Source organism: Blennius ocellaris (genome assembly GCF_963422515.1).
Source record: "Blennius ocellaris genome assembly, chromosome: 14".
NCBI lineage: Eukaryota > Metazoa > Chordata > Actinopteri > Blenniiformes > Blenniidae > Blennius > Blennius ocellaris.
Genome location: NC_137663.1, coordinates 22,467,104 through 22,493,323, shown reverse-complemented (window position 1 = coordinate 22,493,323; position 26,220 = coordinate 22,467,104). Strand labels below are relative to the sequence as shown.

At 41.9% G+C, this 26,220-nt stretch overlaps 2 protein-coding genes across 2 annotated transcripts; both read left to right on the top strand.

The window, feature by feature from the left end:
• Nucleotides 1-32: 32 nt before the first annotated feature.
• vps51 (VPS51 subunit of GARP complex) lies at nt 33-5,298 on the top strand. Its single transcript, XM_080508748.1, has 11 exons — nt 33-287; nt 842-971; nt 1,052-1,198; nt 1,306-1,525; nt 2,076-2,979; nt 3,148-3,363; nt 3,504-3,587; nt 3,693-3,827; nt 3,918-4,039; nt 4,302-4,389; nt 4,475-5,298. Exons 1-11 carry the CDS (start codon nt 108-110, stop codon nt 4,733-4,735), a joined length of 2,487 nt encoding a protein of 828 aa, XP_080364874.1. The 5' UTR covers nt 33-107; the 3' UTR covers nt 4,736-5,298.
• A 310-nt stretch (nt 5,299-5,608) lies between these two features.
• tm7sf2 (transmembrane 7 superfamily member 2) lies at nt 5,609-18,868 on the top strand. Its single transcript, XM_080508752.1, has 11 exons — nt 5,609-5,698; nt 7,619-7,706; nt 8,453-8,649; nt 9,559-9,613; nt 10,413-10,607; nt 11,200-11,303; nt 14,318-14,437; nt 14,518-14,686; nt 14,769-14,849; nt 15,045-15,167; nt 17,648-18,868. Exons 2-11 carry the CDS (start codon nt 7,640-7,642, stop codon nt 17,806-17,808), a joined length of 1,272 nt encoding a protein of 423 aa, XP_080364878.1. The 5' UTR covers nt 5,609-5,698; nt 7,619-7,639; the 3' UTR covers nt 17,809-18,868.
• Nucleotides 18,869-26,220: the final 7,352 nt, after the last annotated feature.

Below are 26,220 nucleotides of genomic sequence, written 5' to 3'. Positions count from 1 at the left end.
TCGAAGTTTCTGCTTAGGGGCGGTGTTTTCTTGCTGTCCGTCGTGAGCTCGGTCTGCTCGTCTTTGTTTACCGTCTGGCTCGTCTCAGCTGGCCGGAGGACTTCAGTATGGACGGAGAGGCGGACGGCCTGGTGTCGGAGGAGAACGGGAGGAGGCGGAAGGTGCACGGCATGCTGAAGCTCTACTACGGCATGAACGAGGAGGGGAAGGCTGTGGAGCAGCCGGAGTCTCTGGATCCGTGCGACATCAATGGGCCCCATTTCGACCCGGAGGTCTACCTGAACAAGGTGTGGAAACACTGACAGCCACTGATCATCATCATCATCATCATCTGCTCACTGTGTCAAGTCACTTTCGTTCCTCTTTAGCACTGCTATGTGTTAATATGGGACTGCTAACTTTTAGAGTATGGAGCCACTGTCCTAGAAATTGACCAGACCCCTTTTAGGGGATCCTGTATTATAAGTGTCCAGATCCTTATTTATAAATACCGTTGAAACTATGCAAACAGTGCAAGAAGCACTCCTTTCTGCATATTTTTACCACACAACTATTAACAGCATTATACATTGACAGAAACAGTATTGTGTCAGCAGTAGCTCCCAATCTATCCACTGCATGGACAGGTCACCAGTCCACCACAGAGCACACACACACACATTGCAGTTTACTGTCACAATTAACCTCGGATGCATGTTTTTTGAGTGTGAGAGGAAACCCCAAAAAATCCTAGACAAGCAGGAGTTCATTGGGTTAATTGACTTTCACTGAAATCTGAATGATTAACTGTATTGGTCATTAGTATTTGTGTGACCATTGTGTGATTTGTGTCTAAATACAGCTGAGAAGAGAGTGCTCCCTCGCAGAGCTGATGGACCAGGAAACCTGCATGGTGAAACAAATCCGTTCTTTGGACAGCGACATGCAGACGCTGGTGTATGAAAACTACAACAAGTTCATATCCGCTACAGGTGAAGGCAGAAATGTCGACTCTTGTTTCATCAGTTAAACCCGGGAAACTGAACTGTTGTTTGTGTCTTCCTTGTGTCAGACACCATTAGAAAGATGAAGAATGATTTCAAGAAGATGGAAGATGAAATGGACTGCCTGTCTGCAAACATGGAGGCAATCACTGACTTCAGTGCTCGGATCAGTGGAACTCTTCAGGACCAGCATACGCAGATAACAAAACTCTCAGGTGAGACATAAACTGGAACTTAGTTGGGTTTGATGTCTTATCAGTGATTCATGATGTTACTTTTTCTCCCCCCCCCCCCCCCCCCATCATGTCCGGTTCAATATCAGGGGTTCACACTCTGCTAAGGAAGCTGCAATTTCTATTTGAACTTCCTGCGAGGCTAAATAAGTGTCTGGAGCTGCAGGCTTACGCCCAGGCAGTGAGTTCCCACCGCCGCGCCCGCTGCGTCCTGCAGCAGTACAGCCACCTGCCGTCATTTAAGGGGATTCAAGACGACTGCCACGCCATCATGGACGAGCTGGCGCTGGAACTGCGACAGAAGTTTAGGTGAGAATTTGTGTTGCAGTTTAACAGGCGATGACAAAAAATTCTGGATTCATTAAAAAAAAATTCATTAAAAAAAAATGTAAAAGCATGGATTAGGACTTTATAAATATCAGAATGTAATTACATCAGCACAATAAAAAAAAACAATGACAGTCAACAGTAATATTGCTATAAAACATTATTTGTGTGTGTGACAAATATTCAGTTCTAAAAATATAATCTTGAGACGATGCAAAAAATCTTTTCTCTTTCGGTCCTCTCAAATTCAACGTCAACACTTTTAAAAAACAAATCAGAGCAGAAAAACGATTTCCTCTCAGTTCGTCCGCTCTGGTTTACTTTTTTAAACTAACTTTGTCTTTTTGATATCTTTATTAGTATCTATATACATTCCCTATTTACAATTGAAATGGCTTGTTGCAGTTTGTTGAAGAATTATAAGGAGAAATACATTTGTCACATTTATCAATAGTAAATTATCCATAGTGTGCTTTAACTATATTGATATTATCGTATGTTTTTATACTAACATTGAGGCTGTTTTTCACAGGGATGGTGGCACAAGTGCCAAAGACCTATCGGAGTGTGTGGAGCTCCTTCTCCAGTTGGATGAACCAGCAGAAGAGCTCTGTGACAAATTCCTGAGCCATGCTCGGTCACGGCTGGAGTCAGACCTGCAGGGCCTGGAAGCAGAGATAAAACCGTATCCATCCGCCGTGAGAGATAGCTCTGCGCCGAGGCCGTCTTCCGCTGTGGCTGCCGGATCTCCAACCGATTATTCCCCCAACAGCGGCGTCCTTCCGTCTCCCGCCTCCAACACCGACATCCTAGAGTTCATCGACAGAGGCTGCAACGAGTTTGTGAGCAGCTTATGCCTCGTAATTACATCTTATCAAGAACTGTTTATCAACCACGCTCAAACCGGCGAGCTGGCATCCAAAAACATTCCCCAAATGGCCACCGGCAAGCTCCAAGCCTTCGTGGATGATCTGGCTGCCCGCTATTTCTCGCTGGTGGAGCGGAGGATACAGGAGGAGAAGAGCGTTGGCGACAACTCCTTACTGGTGCGCGCGCTTGACCGCTTCCACCGCAGACTTCAGGCCGTGACCAAACTGTTGCCGGGCTCGGACGTGCCCAACAGGGGCACGGAGATTGTGGTGCGGGCAGCGACGGAGCGAGTGAAGCAGTACCTCTCGGCGCTTCAGAGCTTCTACATGGACAGCCTGACGGACGTGAGGCAGGCCCTGGCAACCCCCCGCCTCTCTGTGGCCGCCGCGGCCGGAGGCGGGGCTCACCTCGGGGGGCCGGCCTCCGGTCGAGACGCTCCGAACAGCCTGCCGGAGCTCCTCTCCTCCCTGTCGGCTTCCATTCTCAATCAGATTAAGTCCGTGTTGGCGTCCGTGCATCTCTTCACGGCTAAGGACATTACGTTCTCTAACAAGCCGTACTTTAAGGTGAAGTTTTAATTGTTTTCTTTCAATAATCAACTTTTCTTTTTTCGTCTTAAAAAAAAAAACTAAACCACTGCCGAAACTGCCCCGGTTGTTATTTTAGTCTGGACTCGGTTTGTGACATTCTGTCTTATTGCAAGCCAAATGACAGCTATTTCTGTGTCCTTGAAGGGTGAATTCTGCAGCCAGGGAGTACGCGAGAGTCTGGTAGTGAGCTTCATCAAGTTTGTGTGCCAGTCGTCTCGCCAGTTTTGTGAGAGCGCTGGAGACAAAGGAGGTTCGACTCCCCCAGCGCTGTTATTGCTGCTGTCTCGCCTCTGCCTTGACTATGAAACCTCGACTATTTCCTACATACTCACGCTCACAGATGAACAGTTCCTTGCGCAGGTATTTCACTACACAAATATGTCATGTTGACTCAAGAGACGTTAGACTGATCTGCTTTGTATGTGGATCTTTAAAAAGAGCTACTTTCCCTCTCAAAGGTTTATCTCACTACAAGTTTTCTTCTCTCTAAACGTCCTCAGCATCACAGTCCTGTTACACCCGTCACCTCTTTATGTGCTGAAGCCAGGGAGGCTGCACAGAAACTACTCAACCATTATGTGAAGGTAAGTCCTTCACCCACGTGCTTTATTAACCAGCATCGCACTGAATGCAATATCCTTGATGTTTTATTCATCACCTCTCTTGGTGTATTCTGTCTCTCCCCACAGGTTCAGGGCCTCATTATCTCTCAAATGCTCAGGAAAAGCGTAGAAACTCGAGACTGGGTCAACACTATTGAGCCGAGAAATGTCCGTGCGGTGATGAAGAGGGTCGTGGAGGACACCACCTCCATTGATGTGCAGGTCAGATGTTTTCCATTGAGCGTTGCCTTGACCTCGTGCAATCGGTATGGCTTGTGGATGGCATGTTTGATGAGCCTGCTTGCGCCGCAGGTGGGCCTGTTGTACGAAGAAGGAGTGAGGAAGGCGCACAGCAGCGACTCCAGCAAGAGGACCTTCTCTGTCTACAGCAGCTCCAGGCAGCAGGCCCGCTACGCAGCCAGCTACACTCCGAGGTACCGCAGGGAGACGGGAGACATTCTGCATGTGGTGACTTTAATTCGTGTTCTGGCAACACTCAACAATTGATGTTTGATAACAAAAAGAATCGCTCTCAAGTTGTTAACGTTAACGAACAGAAACGTGCTGCTGATCTGTATCGGAGCTCTCACTTTCACTGCAGGGGGTCAGTTGTTGCAGAGCCCTGTCTCATCCTACCGGCTATCGTTTGTCTTGTAGGCGTAGTTTGAGCTCCTTTTTTCGTCTGTCCAATTGCAGCGCTCCCATGGACACCAATCTGCTGAGCAACATCCACAAGCTGTTTTCTGAGAGGATCGACATCTTCAGCTCGGTAGAGTTCAACAAGGTGAGAGCAGATCTCCGCCTGCTTTCGAATGAAGAAGCATCTCTCACATTTCACCCTGCTGTGTTTCTACCCACTTTTTTTTCAGGTGTCTGTGATGACGGGAATTATAAAAATCAGCTTAAAGACATTCCTCGAGTGCGTCCGCCTGCGCACCTTTGGCCGTTACGGTCTGCAGCAGATCCAGGTGGACTGTCACTACCTGCAGATGTACTTGTGGCGCTTCGTCTCTGACGAGAACCTCGTGCACTTCCTGCTGGATGAGATAGTGGGGAGCTCCGCCCACCGCTGCCTGGATCCCGCCCCGATGGAGCAGAGTGTGATCGAAGTCATCTGCGAGAGAGGTTAATGCGTCGCACAGACGTTTCAGTAAACGGCAGACACTGGAATCATGCAACTAACTCGGATGCTTCTGTTATATTAGGTGCTAAATGTGTTCTCATTCAGTGGAAATATTCTACACGTGTTCATGAATATTCATGAGACATCTGCTAAATCCAAAAGATTAAAAGCAAATTACAACAACAAATTGCTCCTCTGTTACCTTGAGGAATGTGAGTGTGGTCAGTCTGCATTTAGATTCCAGGATCAAGAATGATCCTGACAGATTTAATAATGTATTATTCATTTACAAATCAGAAAGATTATTAATGAAAGACTGAACTTTTGCCTGCATAAAAGGGCTTGCCCTTGAGTTAACACTAAAAACAAAATGGTATATACCCTGTTAAAATCTCATGAGAAATTCTTTGGTGGGACCTTTTTCTCTGACCAATTAGAACGATCTCTAAATGCCTTTTGATTAATTAATCCTTAAGTGAAATTGACTTCAACCTGGGTGATTCTCCTCTTTTTGTGCACGTGTCCATCATTGACTGTGCCTACAGACTTTTGGATTGCTTCTTTGTATTTGTCTGCAATTAAAGTGTATGAATGTTCGCCTCTGAACGCGTGTTCATTTTGTTTCTCAATCCCGTTGAATATTTGTCAGTCCGCATCAATAATACATGACGCTCTCGGCGTGGTTCAGGTGAATTTCACAACATCTGTCACAGTGAACTGTCGCCACCTGGAGAACGCTTCCAATTGGTTGGAGCGTCTTCGCCCCACCCTCTTCTGATGAGCGGTGAGCGACGTGATTGGCTGAGAGACTGTTCCGCGCGTGAAGAACGTGGCCCGGGGGGGCGTGGCCCCGAACAGGCCGTTGGATGCACCAGGGTGAGGAGCTGTGAAGCTGCTTCCCGGTAACAAGCACCAGGCTCCGGCAAAACATCCAGACGAGGCTCCGCTAACACATCCAGACGAGGCTCCGGTAAGACGCTTCTCACTTTGAATAAGAGCTGTTTGCTGTGTAAATTTATCTCGATTGACAAGAGAAGCATCGAGACTCTCCAGTGTGTTTTCAGCTGAAACGGCCTTTAGACTCGAACTTTGTTCAGTCTGACTGATGAAACTGCACTCATATATTCACAATTCCAAATATCTCACAATATGTTCACATACAGCTAAGTTTAAATCTAAACGTCGAGTTATTCATTTTCTCTCTTCAAGCTGTTCAGTTGTTATTACTACCAAATAATCCAGGATTTTCTTTACTATTCTGACCACAACTTTATTTCTTTCTAATCTCTACTGTTTAATGTTTATGTGAAGGTAAGAATCCCATATTTGTACTTTCAGAAGTATTTTTTTCCTCCCACAATCAAAAAACGTGCTTGATTGGTGAACCTAAATGATCAACGAATGTGATGTGAGTGTATGTATTGGTTTGGTTTTCTCCAGGTATTTCTAAGGTCTTTCCAAGGTCATCTCCAGCACACCTGAAGTGGCATCAGTTAATGAAATCTAATCTACTTCTTAAATCTTATATTGCTGCTGAGTGCAGCCTCAAGTTAATCTGTTGTTCACTCCCCTTCATAATTTTGTTTATCCTGCAAATACATTTATTCTCTTCAGGGAAACGTTGTGTTCAATGTGTTTATAAAGTCAACTGACAAAGAGTGTTATGAACTTGTGCTATGACCAGTATTTTTGTATTTTTTGACAAACAAAAACAAAACAATTCAATACAAAACAAATGTCTCTTGACTTGTGAATGGGAGCAGAAAGAAGAATACATGTAGTAATCTGTCCCACATTAAAAACAAAGATGTGGACTAGAATGTCGGGGTTTTCTCTCACGACAACACGATCATACTCCCACTTAATTTCTTTGATTTAAAATAATATGATAGTTATAAATACACTTCTAAGACATGTGTGTCATTTCAGTTCCTGTGTTTGCATTTCTCGATTGTTCCATAAGTTGACGCCTTTGACAGAAATACAGCGCTCCATTAATTTGGTCCTAAATCTTGGTGTTACGAAGCTATCAGTTCCTCTTAAGTTATACTTACCTTCTCTATTTGTAAATCTGTTCTGGACATTGACTGATAAAGTTTCTTTATTGGCTATACAGTATATACAATGTGCAGAATACTATAATCTACTATGTCGTGATTTCGACAATTTTATCTGAATGAATATTGGATTTGTTCAATCTCTGCATTTTTCAGTCAGTAAAAGTTGGAATATTACTCTATATCTTGGCCATCAGTATAAGTAATTCATAATAATACTTAAATACAAGAAAGACCAATTCATCCATCTTCCATACCCCCCGGAAATCCCCTCTGCTTTATAGAGTATTTCAAATGAAGAGTCTTGTCTCTTGAATTTCATTTTCTGACATGATTCAATGTTTTCATTCTTTATTTGATTGTAAATAACATGAACGGGTCGACACACCTGCATTCACAGGAGATTTAAGACTACATTTGAGTCGGTGTTAAATCATCTGTTGGTCTCTGCTGCTCTTACATGACTCTGGTGGAGTGCAAAGTGCAGGAGATAAATACCCAAAGTACTGTAGGATTACCAACAGGCTGTACTTAATTACTTTACACCACTGCATGATTTTGCTTCCATTATGCTGAGCTCAAAATATATTTTATTTCTGTTCTTTCCAAGGTAGGCCTGGAATATAATAATACAATTATTCATTTTATTTCTGTTTTACTCATATATAATACTTAGTGTCTCCAGACTATATCTCTACCAGTCTCTCTGAGTGACTAATACTCATTTTAATCTTTTACTTCAGCTTTACTTCAAGCTGTTTGGTTTAATCATCGTTGTTTATTCGCTCCTCGACTTGTATTTAATCGTGATTGAAATGTTTTGTCCATGTCAGTGTCTTCACAGGAGAGCAATAATGAGTCCAAGCAGTCAAGCGTTGAAACACAAACATGATACAGAGAGGGAGTTCGGAGGAATCCTGGGTGAGTCACGGCCGTGTGTTTTACCCGCCATTCAATTCATTTCAGTTTTCAGTCATTGTCAGCTCTGCTTTGCAAACTGTATTCATAACAGATACATTTTTCTCACTGACATGAGCCTATCGTGAAGCTCTGAAGTATAGCGTATAAAAGCAGATTCTAGAATTGAAAGGAGTCAAATAACAGTTACTCCTCTGTAATATTTATCATACCCAGGCACTCTCCTTGGAGATTCACAAGACTGGGCAAATCCAGTAAAGCCTTTCAGAAGTCATGTTGATTGCTTCGCTGTAGTGAAGATCACTCGCTCCGTGGCACCAGCTCCATCAGGACTGGACTGTTCATTACAGCTCTAATTGAGAATCATCACGTCCTCCAAGGACGGATTTGTCCAAGTAGGCGTGAAGTGAGAGAAATAATCGATTAATGCGCCTGTGTGTGTTTGTGTGTGTGTGTGGTGTAGCGCCGATTCAAAAGAGCATCATCTATTTCCTCTCAGTTGTTTTTGAACCCATTTTGGGCTTTGACAGTTAATCTCTCTGCAGAGTTCATTGCCTGCCACCCTGAAGTGACACACACGATTGTGACGCAGCTAATTTAATTCAACTTAATTGCTTTGCAGCTCTACGGTTATTTGAGACGCTCCTGAACGTCTCCACTGTGAATGTGATGCAGTGTTAAGAGTCTCTGTGGCCGAGCCGCCACTCCCAGTCCCGTCGCCTCACTTTCCTCCGTCTCCATCTCTCAAGGTGCCGTATGCATTCCCGTCTTCCTCCCGCTGACGGTGCTTTTCCTGATCTGCGTGAGTCGGTCTCCTGGAGCCAGCCCGTTCCAGTGGCCGCCTCCCATCCCCTCCACCGAGCAGCTGTGGGACCCCGCCGCCCCCGTGCTGCTGCTGGGGTGGCTCGCTCTGCACGCACTGCTCTATCTGACGCCATTGGGAAAGGTACGCCACCAACCAGACCCGCAGCACTGCATTGTGCAGCAAAAGGTTTCATCAAAATTGGCTTTATATATAGATTGTAGTAATTTTCAGTTGTAATTGTTTAGTTATTATTGTATTATAGTTATTATTGTACCGGTCCCACCCACACATCAAGATAAAATTGGCCTGAACAAAAAAAGTTTGACACCCCTCTATTAAAGTATTATTCTGAACAAATAAGACGGTTTATCACTGTTTTTGTCCATGTGTTGTTGCTGAAATGAATTAAGAGCACCATGAGAAAATGAGAGGTAATGACAAAATACAGCAACACCGACGCTGCCTTCAATTCTTTCCAGTCAGCTGGTGTGAAAATTTGGTTTCTCTAAGATGTTAAATACAAACAGGCAGAAGTTTTAAAAACATAAAAACATTAATAGAGAAAACTATTGATTACACCAGAACTTTTAGAGGCTGCAGGGCGAGTCTGGATGTTAACCTTCATCAGACGAGGAATGCGTCTTCATTGTAAAGGGACATTGTTTGGTTTCCTCCCTTGATCGATGAAGGAACATTTTTCTCTCACACTGATATTGTCGTCAGAGTTTGGCCATTGATTTTACTCCCACGCCTCTCTGCAAAAATACATCTTTTGTGATGGCTTTCTCTCTCTTTTTCTCATTTACTACAAGAAAGCACACTTGTAACGCATAAACAAGTATGTGACTTTCAGCACAACACAATGCTCTTTGATTTCACAACAGGCACGAGTCTGTTGAGCACATTGTCACTCCAGCGGTTGGAAAAGTTACCCTGTAAGATGGGATATCGACCAGTCTTGTGTTGATCATGATGTTTGTCTCACCTCATGATAGTGAAGTGTTTTTTCTTCTTTTAACGGTGTGCATGTGCGTGTGCGTTTACCTGCAGGTCTCTGAGGGATTAGTCCTGAAGGATGGAACTCGCCTCAATTATCCCATCAATGGTAATGTTGCTTAATTACGTTTCGGAAATATTTGAATATAATCTACTGGTACTGCATGTTTTTTTTTGTATTTATTTTCACTTTTTTTACTTCACTCTTTCTGTCATGAAGAAAGTTTTAAATACGACCTGCTGCTCTTGTTACAGTTATGCGTCACTATCAGGGGTGAATGTTGAATAGTGGCTCGTGCTCTATAGCTGTGATCGGCTTGAGCCCCCAAAACCCAGAATTAAATGAAGCGATATTGCAGATAGAAGAAGAGGGATGCTTCAGCATTAGAGCCTGAGCAGTAGTTTCCTTTAGCTGCAACATTTTTCTGTCTTTACAGAGACCTGAGTTTCATTACAACATCATTATTGACTTTTTGTTCTCTTGTACACTGGTGTGCTGACATATACTGCACGCTCGCTGCCACTGATTGGGCTCATGTATGCTACTCTAGTACTGTCATGGTTGATAGTGAGCATGTTTTATTCGCGTCAACAGTAGATTGGGGATTAGGTGGTTTTCGAGGGGTTTTAAAGCTGCGATGGGTGTTCAAGGTCAGTTTTTCTTTACTTTGTTCACAATTGTACCATCAACTATAACAGCATTCTTTACTCTTTGTTTCCTTTTAACGTTCCACAAGCTGCGTTTAGCCTCTCTCTGTTCTGACATTGAGCTGAAGTTCACTCCACCGACACACGTTATCCAACTATTCCAACTTTTGCCGGTTAGTTTCTCCTGCCGACCTCCGTCAGGCTGCGTATCTCTCTCCTCCAGGCTCCACCGTTTAGTTTTGTATGTTTCCGTCCCTCAGGTTTTCATGGCCTCTGCATCACTGGTGTGCTGCTGCTGCTGTTCCTGGGGCTCGGGGCTCCTCTGGGGTATCTGTTTGAGCTACTTTTGCCTCTAGCAGTGTGCGCCATCGCGGTGTCCTTCCTGCTCTCCGTCTACCTCTACATTCGCTCCTTCTGGGCTCCTCCCCATGCTCTCGCTGTGGGGGGCAACACGGGTGAGGAGTTAAAGTTCACCAGCATAAGAAGAATCAGCCTTAAAATACTGTTTTTTAAAACAGCTACTGCATTCGTCGTTTTTATGGCTCGCCTGAAGATTTTGACGTTCCTGTGGGTAAATATCTGAGAGCCGAGCTCTACAGGAGCTCGCAGGCACCGGGCATCCAGTGAACGCTCACTTTGAAGGGAGCTGACCTGCTGGAGCAGCTCCTTTTTTTTGCTCTGCTGTATGTGAAGGCAGAAAGCAGCCAGCGCTGTGATTCAGATTCAGTGGAGATTACTTTTATCACAGTGTGCAAAGACGCTTCAACAATGTGTTGTTTTTACAGCCATGCCATGAAATCACATGCAGGCAGAGCATGATCTGGAGGAAAGAAAGCAAATGAATAGCTAAAAGAAGACATTGTTTCTAGAATTCTGTATTTTGCGATCAAGTGTTAACTAATGAGTGTGTCTTTTCATTATGAGAGGTGTCGACTTGAGTGTTTTGACAAATATCTGCTGATTCAGAAAGTACAGAAATATACTTGCAGTAAAATTGTCTCAATGGGCGGTTTTAAAAAAACATTTTGTTTTTGTTTTTCTGTGTAGGATATCCCCTGTATGACTTCTTCATCGGCCGGGAGCTTAACCCCCGCATTGGAAACTTTGACCTGAAATACTTTTGTGAACTCAGGCCAGGTCTGATTGGCTGGGTGAGTTGACCTGCGAGAATGAACATTGGGTAAAAGTTTAATCATCTGTGCTGCTTTTTTATTATTCAGTGCACAAAGAGGACAGCCACAGGTTTGTTGAAGTGTGAACACTGTTCTGACAAGCAACAAACGGTTTGACGCTATTGAACTGAAGAGTTTTAAACTAAATATAAATGCGATTTTGGCAATTAAAAAAAAGCAACCACCACCATCTGCAAGTGAAATGGCTATTTTTCATATAATTTTTTTGACAGAAACACAAAAAGTGATATTCAAATCATTAAAAATAAATGTAATTTCTCATTACAGCATTTCTAGTTTTCACATTTTTGTTTTGTAAGTTGAATATCGATGCAGGGTTAGCTTAGAAACTTGTTAGGACGTCATTGCTCTTGATGCACATCACCCGTAAACACGCTAGAAAAACCTTCCCCCTCCAGAAACTCAATGTGAGGACGGATTTCTACATTCAAGCTCTGAAAACTAAATGTTGTCCACAGTGAACTCATTACTGTGAGAGAAATGTAGACACAGATTTGAGTGGGAACACTTATATAGCTGTCAGTTCCTCTAAACAAGCACAAAGACATTGATCAAACCTTGTAAATTACAAATCCTCTGACACACATAATTCAAGAGTCTTTCTGTATCTGTATTTTCCACATTGACAGCGGTGTCTACTGTAATTGCCTTTTTTTTTTTTTTTCAAAGCTGACATGTATAAATCTATTGTGACTGATGTGGAAGCATGCAGATGTGTCCACCAAGTTAATTACCAGTGATGGTAAGAGTCTTTTTTGAGGGGACTCTATTCAACCAACAGGTGGCGACGTTGCTCTCCTCTGATCCGACATTAATTTGCAGCCTGATCGCCTGCCAGTCAAACTTTTCTCCCTGAAGACCTGACACAGTGAGAGATTTGTTGGAAGGACAGGAGTGCACGTCGTTTTCTGTGTCTGACTCATCAGACAGAAAAAAGACTATATATACATTTCCCAGTGCGATTTACAAATAAGGGCTACTTCATGTCTGCTTTCACCACTCATAGAAAACAACATTTCACCTGATTTGAAAAAAAAACAAACAAAAAAAAACTGAGCTGTACGTAAAACCTCCACGTAATGAGTCTTTTTCGCTCCTTTGTGTTTACAGTACAAAACAGAGAAACCTTTGCACATCTGAGCATTTTTAAAGCCATGTGCGTAGGAGAGCTCAGAAGAAGCTTCCACCAACTGGCTACAGACAGTGTGTGGGTTATTTTCATTTCCTGCTGAATGCTCAAACCACTTTCTGCGAACATTCAGCATTTCACAATTGATGTCAAAAACAATAGCATGAAAAGGCTACAGCTACTACCGTGCATGAATCAACTGCTCGGTGTAAAGCATCACAACTCCCAATGTTTCTGTCTATGATTCTGCTTTGTATTGAAGAGCTCCAGGACGTTTCCTGCTGTAAAATATGTCTCCATGTGCATTATTGATTCAGATGTTGATGGATCTGTGTTGTCAGATTTGTTAGTGTGCAAAACAATGTTTTGTTTTTATTCAAAGGTAATATCAGGTTGTGCGCATTGATAAATTTGAATTGGTATTCTTCATCAGCAATCTGTAAGTGCACATGAAATCTTGAAGAATCCTAAGAAATTCGATAAAACAAATATTTTTCAGTTTTCCTTTCTCCTATACCAGTGTTGGCAAACGCATTGTAGTTCAGGGGAAATGTGCAGGCCAATTTAATCTGGAGTGGTAAATTGTGCCATAATAACCTTACAATTGAAACTTCAAAGTTTTTCTCTGTCGTGGCACAGAGTATACATAATGAGAAAATATTGCCATTTTTGATCAACCCATCACTCACTACAGAAAATTACTACAATGTGAACATAAAGCCAATTTTTATGAAACCTTCTGGTGTGAAATACAATGAAATGTCTAGAAAAATTCTCCTATGTTGCATTATGTATTTTTTTTACAAACTCAGCCTGACGGCATGTGGCTTTGAGCCTAATGTTTGTTTGCTATAAAAAAAAAGATTAATAAAATTCATAAAAATAAAAGAATTTTAGTGTCAAAGAAGAAAATTGTAGCTTCAATAAACATTAGAAAAATGATGCAAAGTCAGTTGAGTTCACATCTTGCAAAATAAAAATTAGCACGTATGGCAAAACGTGGATAAAAATGCCAAGTCTTGCACTGTGAGGTGGAGAAAACATTTAAACTCACTACCTGAGGACCAAATTGTGACCAAGCATTTGCGCCACATGTAAGTGGCACAAATGGATGGTCAATATGCTTTTTTTTAATACTGTATGGTTGGAGTGATATTCCTCCTCCTGTAACGTGGGAAACAAATAACTTATTTGGGAAATGGCTCAGACTGACTCGGACCACCTGTTTCCCACGCCTGGCTTCACAGAGACATGAATGGCAGCTATTTCTTGACCGAATGCATCAACAAAACATCAAACATCAAAAGAAACAAGGACAAACCTCTGAGCCATTCATTCAAATCAATTATTTTTAGTCTTCAGGCGTCGGCACATTCAATTTAACTCAAACAGGAGCGCCGATTGAAAGTTGAAAGTGTCGAGGCAAAGCCACTTTCAGAAAAAGAAAAAAAAAATGCCCCCAAGTAATTGCAGTTTGTATTGTGTGTTGATAATAATAATTCTAAAACCACGGTTGATAAAAATATTAGAGGAACAGGAAAACAACCATGAATATTTATTATTTTGCTGAATGTCAGCATGAACTTTAGGACAAATTGAGGAGTGTGATTTTGCCATTTCTGACCTTTCTTGGATCAAAGAAATTAATCATTGCAATCACTATGTAATTGGCAGCTTGGTTAATTCATTAATCTTCTATACATGCTTCTTCTGTTTGTTTTGCTGAGAGGGCGGGGCTACCAGCTTACATTAGGTTAGGAGAGTGCAGACAGGTCGCCAGCATACACATCTATGTTATCTTGGCATACGGATGGTGAAACATTGAGTTATTTCTTCCCGGCAGGTGGTCATAAACCTGGGCATGCTGATGAAGGAGGTGGAGCTGCGAGGTTCCCCGTCGCTCGCCATGATCCTGGTCAACAGTTTCCAGCTCCTGTACGTGGCAGACGCTCTGTGGAATGAGGTGAGGACGGCGGCGGCGGCGGCGGCACTCCAGTTTTCTACTCTTAACTGTTTAATCTTTGACGCACTGTGCTGCAACAGGAAGCTGTTCTGACCACCATGGACATCGTGCACGACGGTTTTGGCTTCATGCTGGTGTTCGGCGACCTGGCCTGGGTTCCCTTCACGTACGGTCTGCAGGCGGCCTTCCTGGTCGTGCACCCGCAGGCTCTGACGTCACTCCAGGCTGCACTGATAGTTGCACTGAACGGTGATCATCTTTTTACATCAGGCCGAAAGCTCCTCCGTTTAAAGCTCAGCGTGGCTGAAGCACATTCTCTCTTTGCCCTCAGGTGTTGGATATTACATCTTCAGAAAATCCAACTCGCAGAAGAACCAATTCAGACGAGACCCCGCTCATCCAAGTGTTGCGAGTTAGTCACTTTTTCACACTTTTGTCCCAAACACTGTCACCGCCTCTGATTCAGTACAAATGCACTCAAATATCCTCTTTCACATCTCATTCCCCGTAATGTACCTCAGCTCATGCATTTCCTGCCAGGATCAGAACGGAGATGTAAAGCTGTGATTTGTAAAATTTACTCTGCTTTCTCCGACCGTCCTCGCAGGGCTGGAGACCATCGCCACGGCAACAGGGAAGCGCCTGCTGGTGTCCGGCTGGTGGGGTCTCGTTCGTCATCCCAATTACCTCGGGGACCTCCTCATGGCCCTGGCCTGGTCCCTGCCATGTGGTAAGACACCTTAGGAGCTGGAGCTGGCTCAGCCATGGATGTAATTACATTATGAAATGTGGACACGACTTTACTGTCAGAATATTTATCACATTCAGTCATATTGAAATTTGAAATCACAGTACCTTCACCAAGAGATATTCCCACATCTATGTTGCTATGTATCCCCGGTCTCCCTGTTTGTTAGCAAGTACAGGGGGGGTAAAAGTCAAAAGCCGCCTTTGAGTCAGACACAAATTCATCCTTGCAATAGATTTTAAGATCCAGTTTTTAAAGATCCACAGTAAATCACAGCATGACTCTCACGAAGTTTAAGCTGCTCACATCCAGCTGATTGTGTCTCCTGCTGTTAACCCCTGTCTATCGAGCAAGTGAACAAAATGACTGAAACAGCTTGCGGTACAGCCTCGATGTCCTGCTGTACATACCAGTGAGGCTTGGTGAAACCATCTGTCTGCTAAGTTCATATGTCTAATGATCTGTTAAAAAAGCTCCAGCTTGTAGTTTAATCCCAGGCGTCCTAGGTTGAGTACACACAGTGCGATTCTGACTATCCCAGATGAAAGATGAGCAATCATAATGACATATTTGGTTATTCATGTAGGATATTAATGTGAGCGATTCTCCGATGGCTGTTATCACAGTTAACTACAGACTTCCTGACAGTATCAGACGCAGCAGAAAGTGACGCCAGCGTTGTGCCTAAACAATAGTTTGTGGATTCAGATGAGGATAAAAAGGATGGACCGCATTCAAATTTACCATCTGCTTCCACATCGAGCTGTTTCAAGCATTGTATGCAAATTATACAGGAACAACTGTTTGATTCCTGCCTCCTTTCTTTCATTTAATCCCCGAAGTACTGGTGTCGCACAGGACAACGTTGTTATTGTTTCTGTACTGAGGTACGTTGTAGTGGACTTCAACTGTGATTTGTTGGAGAGCAACATCGTGATGTTGATACTGTCGCACCCACACTTCATAAAATCCATTAATTCAGTGTGGCAGGTAATACATTTATAAGACAGGAGCAGCTGTCCTAATACTTTACCTGCTTTGAGGCTCATTAACGTAATTGTACCTTCATCAGACTGATTCGGTGGATTTTTATGTCAAAAATAAAACACTGTACATTTAGCCGTCAAGTTTTAACTCTTGCAATTTATCTTTATGGTTTCCCAAAGGGCCAACATAAAAGATGATGACACTAATGATCTGATTTGAATGGTAGCTCTATATGACTTGATTCCTACAAATTTGCCATAAGACATTAGACGGATTACATCGAAATTCCAGCCCAGTCATCAGCAAAGGCCCGATATCAGATTTTATTTGGCACAATCTACTCACCTGTGACTTTAATACATAATATTTAAAAGCAGTCATGAGATATTTGGAGAAAGTTTTTCGAATTGTTTAAAATAATGTAATTGGTGGCTTTTTGGCTGATGGAACTTAACATGATCAAATCAGAGAATCACTGAGAAAGTTTGGCCCTCTGCATTAGAGAAAGTGCTTCTTTCACAGTAACTGTTCGCAAACAGAGAAAACGCAACTTTCTGAAAACGATTTTTAAAAAATAGATCAATTAAAAACAGGTTCCAGAGTGGGGGGATTTTAAAACCCCGGCTCGGCTTTGACGTGTGGATGGGCAAAGATGTGCATTTGCATCACAAGAGAAAGAGACATAAGAGAAACTATGACTCTTTTCAGAGTTTCCAGGACGTTGTGTTATTGAATTTTATTTGTTTGGACCAAAAAGGTATTGACATGCGGCTCCCAGTCAGAGCCATTGTGTTCTTTCACATTTCCATCCTCATCTTTTTCAATAATTGCACCTTATTTGCGATTGATGTCTCCACAATGGTGGCAGCCACGGTCTGTTCTTTTTGTTCGTGTGTAAGCTGCCTCATGTCGCTTTTGAAAAGTCACTTTGTGAAATAGTGACTGTCAGACTTTTGTTAAGCTGACACACACTTCTCATTGGTATTCAGCCTGATGTGACTCACTCATGCAGCTGCTTTTGTAACTGAGATTTGCACTTTAGTTTCCGAATTAATTGCTGCTTTAAAAGTCACAAACTGCACCTCCCCCCCCACAAAAAAAAAAAATCTATGATAGAAAATTCTCCTCAGGTAAGAGTTGCTTTAACACACACACATTGGAAAGAAACAAAAGATATTCACACTAAACCACTGAGTGCACTGTGAAGAAATGACCACTGGGATGAAGCAGCTCTGAACATTATGAGCTTAATCAAACACTATTCACTGCAGAGCTTTTGTATTCCACAGACTGAAGAGAAAAATGCACAGCTATGTGCAAAGGAGGGCGGCTCACTTGATTACAGCCTGTTTCATGTAATTCACATCGTGCTGATTGTAAAAAGAGGTCTACGTCTTCTTTTTACAATTCCCCCATTAAACATGCCATTGTGTTTTTAGGTATTTACTCCTGCTTGTTTGCTCTTCATTCTGTAGGTTTCTCACATCTGCTGCCTTACTTCTATGTCATATACTTCACCGTCCTGCTGATTCACCGAGAAGCTCGCGATGAGAGGCAGTGTCGAGCCAAATATGGACTAGCCTGGGACACGTACTGTCGGCGCGTCCCTTTCAGGATCTTCCCTTATATATACTGAAAAGGAAAGAAGACTGGAGAAACGGGGACCATCATTTTACGTCGCACACCTTTCTTGGGACTCTGCAAAGTTCACTCAAACTCAGCAATAAGCTGGAAGGTAAATTCTCTGTGACAGAAAGGAACCAAACCTGTGAACGGTGCTGCTGCTGAGAATCTTTTGACCAGCCTTCAATAACAAGGCCACAGTTCATTTATCGATTGATGGACCAATTCCTACTCATCCCTCACATTCTGACTCTGAAAACCAATAGAAATCTGGTTTACTTAAGTCACTTTAAAGCAGTGGTTGTCAAAGTGTGTGTTGGGTTTCCTTTGGGGGGGGGTGCACCAGAGAGCTTCAGGCTAAAGTTGAATTACAAACATGAAATAGGCTTTAGTGATGCTGAACAGTCATCATAGTTGTAGACTTTATGTAAAGATTCACTTGATCATTTTAGGTTGAAAGCAGCTGACTAGTTTCAGAAGAGTCTGTTTTGTGTTAAAGATGGATCCTCATTACTGTTTACAATAATCCTACAGTCCTATAGTGTGAAACACATCAGGAGACTGCGGCTGGAACGCTTGAGCCGGGGGTCTCTGGTACATTGACAATCTGGATATTGGATCGTCTTGCTGTTTTGACTGCCTGCAAGTTTGGTTTTAACAGCCTCAAACTCCTCGGGCCAGCACAGCCTTCAGCTCAGACCTGAGGAGAATAGCCTTATCACGTTTCAATGAGGTGAAAATTTTGGATTTCAGATCCATCGTCACCATTTTATCGTCTTGTTGAGGAGAGTCTCTGGCCGACGAGGTTCTCAGGCTCACAGCTTTCGGCCCTGAAGTGAAGGATCTTCCAGTGAAGTTCTATTTTTCTCAGATTTTTGGCTTTTGGTGCAGTAATACACAAACTAAACTGGTGTCAAAAGTCAAAATAACAAACATGCAACAAGTTTCCGATGCCTTTTGTGGGTGTCAAATGCTTAAATAAAGCATTTAAACTGGGTTCCAGCAGAGTTCATCAAGATTTCAGCCTATTTCATCCTGGCACACTTTGAAAACCACTGGTTTTAAAAAGTACGATTCAGTGCTCATATGTTGAGAAAAACGTTCTTATTATAGTGAATGAACAGTGTACAGGAACAAAAACAAACATAAATATCAGTGCCTTTTTTTTTTTTTTACAGTGTGTTTTTGTGTCTTTGTTCGATATGAAATAAACAAATTCAAAACAGCAGTGTCTTGACTGCACTTCTGAGACGGTTACTATAATCTGAGTGTTGTTTTTGAATAGAGGATGAATATCTTTGTGTGACATTTGTAGAAAATGCACAGCCTTTATTTGCACAGTTGAACATGCACTACTCCTGCTCATCACATATTTCCAAGACAACTGAAAGCCCAGAGCCATGTCAGCAGAATTATTCACATAGTCATGCAAAGACGGTTGCTAATAGCAGTGTTTACTGTTCAATAACCTTTTTTTTACCAACCTGTTATCATCATCCTGTTTGAATGGATTCTCCCCCTCCAACCTGCAGGACCCAATAGCAGATGTTCTGACAGCCTCCAGGCTCTTTTAACGTCTGTCAGGTGTCGGCTTTGAACGCGCGCTGCCTCAAATTACTCGGGAAGAACAAAAAGTACACGGCGTGTATCTGTACAAGTGGGGCTGCAGAAGAAATGAACTCAGTCGGTGTTGAAGCAAATGTCACCTGCTGGGAGTTTTTGCTTGGGTGCAGGTGACTGGCACAGGTAGAATTACTGTTGAAATGAAGTATCACTCTGACAAGTGCATGGTGTTATTATACGAGAGAAATGTACAAAAAAGAAGACACTTGGCTTGGCTTTCAGATGCTTAATTGATATGCAAATTGTAGCCTTATAATTATATGGATACTATATAAGTATACCTCATCTGCATGGATGGAAAATGTAGGTGTATAATTAGATATTACCGTATCTCTATCTCTGCAATGAAATAATGGTGCTTTTGAGAGGGAAATCAAATGCAACAACAGACAAGACACGAATTTAATAAATTAAAGATATCTTCACTTAAATCAGTAGTTTTAGTGAAGTCTGGGGTGTCTGACCAGCTCATCAGTGCCTGCTGCCTTGTATCAACTTTGCTGTAATTATACTATAGCTCATGAGAGAAATCCTCCTTGTGTGTGTGTTATTACATAAGCTGCTTGTTTATTTATCTTTCTCTTTTTTGCCCCAAAAACAATCCACAACCTTCTTTTCTTTATGAGCAGACGACACCATCCCACCTAAAAAAAAAAAAAAAAAAAGTGTACGCTGTCTGTGGCCTTTTCCATTATAAATCACCCTGTGAGCGCTGTAGACTGGTGTTTCTTATCCACGCAGTGAGGCGTGTGCACACGGATGGCGGAGCACGCTGCTGCAGCAGCTTAATGTTAAACCCATTTACAGTACAGCTGGCCTCTGGCCTCGCCTACACAGGCTATTTTGTGTTGTTTTTCATATGCTAAGTGCCTATTAGGTCCAGGCTTATGCAATACAATGAACATCTCCATGGAATGTAGATTCATGCTGAATTAATATATAAGCTCCCGATTTGCATGCATGTACTGTACATGTTTACGCCCTCATACAGCAGCTGCTGTTGTGGACGTAAAGATTTGACTTGGGTTTAAACTTTTGCGATTTACATATATTATTGACATTACGCCACAATGTTTTTATTATAATGCCATAATGCCATCCAAACTCACCCATCCATCTTGAAGACTGAAATCTGTTCGTTCCGCTCGGACTTCAGTAGTTTTAGAGGCTGGATTTAATTTGTGTGATAACACCTGATCTGTGCAAAACAGGGCTCATTCTCGACATATTAATAGAATGTTATAAAGATCTTTCAAGTGTTAAGCCACCGTGATCGTCTGTATCAGAGTAGTCCATCATCAGGAGCAAAATTAGACAACGTCATGATCATTACTAAGGGATAAAAAAAAACAACCTCCAATTTAAAAACCTCAGGGCCTCATTCATTAAAGATATCCCTTGATTTGAGCATAAAATTGAATCTGAAAATGAGACAGAAATTTCTGATTCAACAAAGCCTATTGCAAGGGATTCGCACTTCTGTCTGTAAATCAACCTCGAAAAGCTGCCGGAATTATTCCACAAGCCTCATTTTTACTCATTTTGCTCAACAAAATCTCTTTATAACTTCAGATTTAAAACAAAAACAAAAAAAAAACATCATGTTTTTTAAGAGCACTGAGTGCACAAGGAGTTAGCATTGTGTTCCAGCTGAAAGTGATGGATATTTATTGAAGCCAGACAGCAGCTGACAGTCAGAGTGAGTCACGCTCGTGGCTCTGTCTGGAGAGACGAACCACGGTCCAAATAAAAACACAAGTGTGAACAGGTTTGACACGTTCTTGGACACAAAAAGGCGCTGTCATAAGAGCACATCTGCTCCACCGTTCTCTGAGCAATCTAATACCTTCTTTTACTGATGTTAACATGGTCCAGCATCTGTGTAAAGCCGTCAATCTGAGGGACTTCAGGTGGCGTCCTGTTTGATACGAACACAAAATCAATTTATGAAGAGATGATGTGGGAACTATTTCAATAGCGAAATGTTTTTTCCACATGTATAGTTTTAAAAACTTCATCAAATTTGTCTCTGTTGTAGTTTCATATTGAGTTCAAGATGAATAATCATTCAAATACATTTTTTTTTTTTTTTAAACATCAGTATCTCTTTATATTCTCTCCTTTCTGAGGTATTACTAATCAAACTTGCTGTGAATGTTGATGTCTGTACCTGTATCAACAGTGACTGGAGCGTCCTAACAGTGTGAGCGTGCCTGTGAAGCCAGATTAACATGAGAGAACCCTGAGTGTCATGCATAACAATGAATGAGCAGTGTGTGTGTGTGTGTGTGTGTGTGTGTGTGTGTGTGTGTGTGTGTGTGTGTGTGTGTGTGTGTGTGTGTGTGTGTGTGTGTGTGTGTGTGTGCGTGCGTGCGTGCGTGCGTGCGTGCGTGCGTGTGTGTGCGTGTGTGTGTGTGCCAATTGTGTATGCCAATCGTGACGTTTCAGACCCATCAGTTGTGGCTAGTTTCCATGGTAACAGCTCTCTGCGAGAACATGGATGTCAGAGAGAGAGAGAAGTGGTGGTGGTGGGGGGGGGGGGGGGGGACTTGAAACAATTATGGTGGTGGAGGGCGCTGAAAAAGGAAGAGCCCAGGATGAAGTGTGAAACAGTGTGAACCGTGGGATGAGGCAGAGCGAGAAACAGGTGTGTGTGTGTGTGTGTGTGTGTGTGTGTGTGTGTGTGTGTGTGTGTGTGTGTGTGTGTGTGTGTGTGTGTGTGTGTGTGTGTGTGTGTGTGTGTGTGTGTGTGTGTGTGCGCGCGCGCGCACGCTCACATATGTATGCACATACATATGTTAATGGTCCTGAAATGTAGGATTATAACCAGAAGTGTGTCTCGTTTCATTTGAATTCAACTTTAGTTTGGTCAATTATTAACGATTCTCCTGAAATCCTACCTGCCACTGCGGTTCACTTCAGACTAACGTGGGCAGGACTTCTGCAGCCTTCAGCAGGCGTCTTTGACAAACTGGCCATCACTTTATGACTTCAATGTAATTTCCCTGTCAGTGAGGCTGTTAGTTTTCACTGCTGCATCCACTGTTAAGTTTTTGGTCTGCGTGTCTGCTTATGAAACAATGCAACCCCCGAGTGAACAAATTTAACAGCAGCTCCTCTATTAAATAGTCGCACATCACTGTTACCACAGCAGTGCATGACATTTATCATTGTGTTTTGTTGACTAGTGTAAAAAGTGTAAATGAAAGAGGCCTGGAAAGAATTGACGTGGTAGATGTGACTTGAGTCGGGATGTTTGGGTTCGGATGAGTTTTGCAGTCTGGCAGTACTGTGAGAAGAGTCATCAAGCTTTCTCGTTTGATTTGTGAAGTGAGTAATAGCTTTTTTTGACAGTGAGACAGAACATGATGTTTTTGAGTCGTTGGTTGTGGGGCAGCGTCCGTGCTGCACCTCTTGCTCGGAGCAAGATGAAGGCCAAGTTGTGTTTTGTTCGTGGGCGTTAAAAGTAAGTTATCATCTCTGGTCGGTCCAAAGATCAGAGATTTTGGTTTAAGGTTTAGACCAGGGCTCTGCAACCCTTACGACCAAATGAGCCACTCTTGTCATTTTTCTGCCAAATCAAATTTACTCGGGAGTCACAAAACACCGTTTAACCTGTAAAATGATGTTGACACAGATTCTAAAGTTCCTTATATGAAGTCGTTTTGAAATACGTACAAAAACAGTATCTTATATTGCATTTATAATGTTTCAATTCCATCATGTTAAATATTTCATTACATTTTCAATTATTTTTGTACCTGATTTGAGCAGTTTTAGCCTTTATTTACAGCATTTTGAAGCAATTTTGACATTATAGAATAGAATAGAATAGAACAGAGGAAAATTCTTTAACGGTGGCTAAAACAAGCACAAAACGCAGCAGAAACTATTTACAGGCAGGAGTTAAAGAGTTGTATCGCCACAGGAAGGAATGCTATTTTAACAATTTGAACCATTTTATTGCTTTTCTAGGCAGTTTTGCTTTTTTTTTTAAGCTTTCCCAATTTTGTGATCGTGGCTTTTTTATTTTTTTTTTACAAGCCTATTTTGTCCAAAAGATAAAAGCCATTTTGCAAAGGACTCTAATGTGTAAAGAAAATTAAAATGAGATAATTAGGTATAATTCAGTGAAAGATTCTGAAAGCCACAAAAAACGGCCAAAGAGCCAAATCCGGAGCTGCAGGTTGCAGACTCCTGATTTTTTTTTTCCAACAATGTTTTTTTTTATTTATTTTTACATTTTAACAGAGTATGAACACAGGTAGCAGACCTCTGATTTAAACTAAAAATGGTAGCTCACGTTTCAAAAATTTTTTATTTTTGTACACAAGTTCATGTCCAGAACATGTGGATGAGTTTTTGTTTTTTTTAAATCTCCTAAACGTCTGGAGCAGCTGGGACTCAATTCTGTGTAGATCCCTGCAAGTTCTGCTTTAGTCGTGTGCACAAAGGGTTAATAAGCTTTAAGATGGTTGCCCATGTGTCATTAGACAGTGGGAGTAACTTACCTATTTTTATTCAATTGTGTTTCTTAATAATCCCCTTGGAATATGTATTTTGCTGCTTATTGTTCAGCCTGCACTTGTTTCGCGTTATTTTCTCCACGTCAGTGGTGTGTGTGGCACTTCACTCCTCACATGCAGGCTGGTAGATTGACATATAGAACAGCTTTAAATAGTCCTGCTGTTTAACATATAATGTATTTACATCGTGCAGAGAAGCCGAACCGCCGGGCATGGACACCAACCTTTGCTGGGTTTCTCTGTGTTTTGAGTGAGAGCCTCACAGTGAGTCAACAGGAATTTCTAATACAATTTAGTTTCCATGGTGACAGCGGGGAATGATATGTCCTCTTCAAACAGAGGGAAAAAGGCAGCTTGAAGCCTCGTTGTTTCTGTGTTTGCTGTCTGAATCATTATTTAGACAAGTGATAACCTTGCAAACCTCCTCGACCCGACAATTGAGTCCCCATGTTGCCTTAGATACACGTTCGGCTATTTGTGTTGTTTCTTCCTTCCTTTCTTTTCCTTCTTCTTCTTGTGCAACCAGAGAAAAGAAAGTGTCAGTTTTTTGTTTTTTTATAGCTGCAGTGACATTTCCGCTTTTTTTTTTCTTCTTTCTGTTGGTGGGGATGAACTCTGTCAGCTTGGTTTTGTCGTGCCGTCATCCTGCGCTCTGCAATTTGACACATTAATATTCTGAAGGTGCAGACATTAATGAAAGGCTATCATCGTCTCGCTGCTGCCTCTCCACCCAGAAGCTCTTTCCACATTGCTCGGGCATTTTCGTGGGATTCAGTTATTCTGGTTGCCCCTCGAAGATTCTGCATGAGTGTCTCTGCCTGCCACTTCTAAATGCAGCTGTTTTTTGGACAGCCATCCACATGGAGCTTCTTTCCCTCAGTCTAATGCACCATTAAGTGTCTTCGCTCTTGAAATCCTCTCATCATCCCCACAGTTTTTTGTTTTTTTTATTTTCCTGCTCTAGAACATCTCTGGTCACGTCTGCAGAACTCCTCACAGATGGGCAAATAGTCTTTCCTCGGCAGACAGGAAATCAGACACAGACTTGCTTTTTTTTTTTTTTTTTGGCAGTACTGTTTTATTAGAATATGGCATGTAAATAGCTGTACATTATAGTGTAACCTAATAAATATAAAGTAATCCACCAAACTGACTGTAGCGTACGTTGATGAGAAATGTATAAAAGACAAGATACAAATACTTAAATACAAGTTTCTAAATTGCTTTTGTAGAGCAACTACATCATGACATTCAACTAAGCTGTGTTTCTCCTCGCGTACTCCTGTTCCTGTGCTTTATTAGTGATTGTCCAGACTCCACACACTCACACTGTTGGCAGAGTTTCGAGGTCTCAGTGTCCTGTGATGACTTTCATGGAGCATCATTTTGCCACAGCACGCACTGAAAAATCCCGTCAGCCTATTGAAGTTGATTCAGGTGGGTTCATTCAAATCAACTTTGACTTGCAGGCTATAGGAAAACGCTTTACTATTGATGTGGGTTAAGTAGTGAGAGTTATTGTTCCATAGCTAAACATCTGGACTTCTTAACAGCTTTTTGAATTCTGTGCAGATTTAATGAAGAAAAACGAAGACCGACAATAATCCTTTCTGTATGTTGTGTAAGAAAACTCAACCCTTTCTCATTCCTCTGTGGTTTTCAAAATTAGGCAGTTGAGTATAATGCCGGAGTTCTTAATGTTTTTCATATTATACGATATTCTTAACTTCAGTTTTAATCAATAGGCTATAAAAAGAAGAGTTAGATGCTTTTAAAAGTATACATAAGACGAGTCTTTATAATTACCTGCAACTGTCATAACTGTTACAATTATTGTTCTGTACTAGAGAATATTTTGTTTCCATTAGACTGTTATTAAAAATAATAGTAGTGCCATCACCACTTGTTCTTTTTCTTTTTGTCATTATTTCGTATATAAAAAGATTAAGAAAAAAAACCGATGCTGGGTAAAAGCTTTCCCCTGATCACCACACTTCTCCTTCTCTCTTCCTCCCAGGAGCTTTTACACTGAGTGGTGAGTGTCCATCTTCATAGCCTTTTCAGAGTATTTAAAGACTACAATAAAATATTCCTCTTTATCTGACATTTTCCAAAACCCACAGTGTCCAGGAGTATTAGGAAGTTATTCAAAATATATAATAACACACGTGTTTTCATCTGCTGTAGAAACACATGGGCTTGAACTTCAGTGTGATTCAAGACGTTGACGTAATTCACGAATGAAAACACGTTTGCTTTAGTCTTTTAACAGTTAA